The following is a 2414-nucleotide window of genomic DNA, read 5'->3' on the forward strand; positions in this document are numbered from 1 at the left end:
ATTAAAAAAACAACAATGTTTATTGTGAAAATGTTAAGATGATTCAAGGGGTAAGTATTGACGTATATGTAGAACAATTTTGCCATCGTTTTGCTAACTTGTTACCTAGTAGTCATCACTTGCTCAGTTTATTCAGTTGATTTCATTGTTTTTGTTTGTATAGAACCTCAGCAGAATTAATGACCTGGAATATGTGATTGTAATTAAAAAAAAAAAATCGAATTTAATCATAACAAACTTAATAAAATTACATGGATTACATGGAAGTAGATTTTTCAAGGAAACATTTAAATGGAGGTTGATTGTAACAAGAACATTGATTTTAATCCTAATAAAGAGCAATAATAATAATATTTTGATTGTATGATCTATTTCAAACAAAAATGAAGGAAAAGACAAGTATGATAAAAGGCTTCATGCAGCAGGGTAAACAAAAATGTCTTGGGAATCTTTAGAAATATACAGTAACAGCCAACTGACAAAGGCTATCAATATAGAGAGCCATCTTCATTATGACAGTGGTATTGTGAACTATGTCTAACAGTAGAAAGTGCATCATGTTTACATCGACAGCAACACTTTAGTAAGTTTTTTAAATGTCTTCTAAATTTGATCCCAACAAAGGCATACAATATAGGATTTAAACAACAATGAGACATTGCTATTTTTTCACTAACATATTTTGCATAATCAATTTTTTTAATAAACTCACAGTCATTAAAAATATTTTGCTGATTTAAAGAGTGAAGTAGCATAATTATATTGTACGGTGACCAACTTAAAAAATATACCACAACTATGATAAGAATTAGTTTAACTGGCTTGTGATTTCGTTGAGATTGAGATTTAAGTAATGTCTTTATTATATTAAAATAACAAAAGATGATGACAGAAAAGGTTATAAGGAAAAAAATATTCTGTTGATAATTGCTGACCAACTCCGGGATTTTTTCATTGTACTCACATCTGTTAAAACCAGCATATTTAGTCTCAACTTGGAAAATTATTACAGGAACTGATGCACTTATACTTAGGAACCAGGCTATTACGCTGGTCATTATTTTAAAAGCAGGTCTTCTGGTTTTCAGTGCAGACAACGGATCCACGACTGCAAGGTAGCGATGATAAGTCATGAATGTCAAGAAAATAATTCCACTGTAGAATCCAACTGAGAAAAGAGCATTGAATGTTTTGCAAGCCACTTCTCCGAAAATCCACCCTTGTCTGTGGTACACAATAAAAAATGGAAGGCATAATGTTAAAATCAGATCTGCAATGGACAGATTAAAGATGAAAACATTTGTCACAGATTCGAAATTTTCATAAGCGATGAGGACCCATAACACAAGGCCATTTCCAATTATGCTGAAGATAAAAATGAATGAATTCAAAATAGTAGTAAGAAGAGTAGCAAATGCTGAAACATCTTCTTTGTCACAAGCTTGCTCCCACATGTAATAATCTGATATGCCAGTGATGTCAGTTACATTTTCCATCTCGTACATTGGAACAATAGAACACACAGGTCAACCTGTACAAAAGAAAACACAATATATTAAAATTGTAATCATTACTCAATTTTCATATATTGTTATGGTCGTCTTACCTTTAAAACAAAGAAGATGATAAATGATTTCCAACAGAATTTCACATCTCTAATATATAAATATACCACCTTACTTCTCATTTTCTTTTGACTTCACCTTTGTGAAACTACCTGAAAATATGTCATGAGGGTGGGTATTTAAACTATAATAGTCAGCATAATCTTAGGGGATTTTGTGAACAATTAACTACTTTAACCCTTTAAGGACACCCATTCAAAAGTTTTTAATTCACTCAAGGACACAAGACATTTTTCAATGTTTTGCTGTTTGTGTTCAACCGTAATTTGCATCTTTCTCACTTATTGCACCAACACATATTAACCCCTTAAGGACTGAGCCAAATGTACACCGTTGTGATCAAAACAAAACCTGGCATTTGCGCTATATGTCTGTCCAACTGTAATTTACCTCTTTCATATTCAGGGGAAACAGGGCATTCATTTATCATCAAATATTTAGCTATGAAACATACCGTATATACTCGAGTATAAGCCGAGTTTTTCAGCAAATTTTTTGTGCTGAAAAACTCCAACTCGGCTTATACTCGAGTCACTGACTGTATTATGGCAATTTGCATTGCCATAATACAGACAGGGGGCTGTGGGGGCTGCAGAGATCTTACTTACCTCTCCTGCAGCTCCTGTCAGCTCTCTCCTCCTCCGCGGCGGTCCGTTCAGCACCTCGGTCAGCTCCCAGTGTAAGTCTCGCGAGAGCCGCGGGGTCATAGTGCGGCTCTCGCGAGACTTACAGTGTGAGCTGACAGAGAAGCTACACGGACCAGCGCGGAGGAGAAGGGAGCTGACAGGA

General features: G+C 34.8%; 1 protein-coding gene across 1 annotated transcript; it reads right to left on the reverse strand.

Moving 5' to 3' along the window:
- Positions 1 to 376: 376 nt before the first annotated feature.
- Positions 377 to 1672, reverse strand: LOC134607989 (chemokine XC receptor 1-like). Its single transcript, XM_063450608.1, has 2 exons — positions 1607 to 1672; positions 377 to 1531 (listed from the first exon to the last, which is right to left on the reverse strand). Exon 2 carries the CDS (start codon positions 1503 to 1505, stop codon positions 489 to 491), a length of 1017 nt encoding a protein of 338 aa, XP_063306678.1. The 5' UTR covers positions 1506 to 1531; positions 1607 to 1672; the 3' UTR covers positions 377 to 488.
- Positions 1673 to 2414: the final 742 nt, after the last annotated feature.

This window comes from Pelobates fuscus, chromosome 4 (genome assembly GCF_036172605.1).
Source record: "Pelobates fuscus isolate aPelFus1 chromosome 4, aPelFus1.pri, whole genome shotgun sequence".
Lineage (NCBI taxonomy): Eukaryota > Metazoa > Chordata > Amphibia > Anura > Pelobatidae > Pelobates > Pelobates fuscus.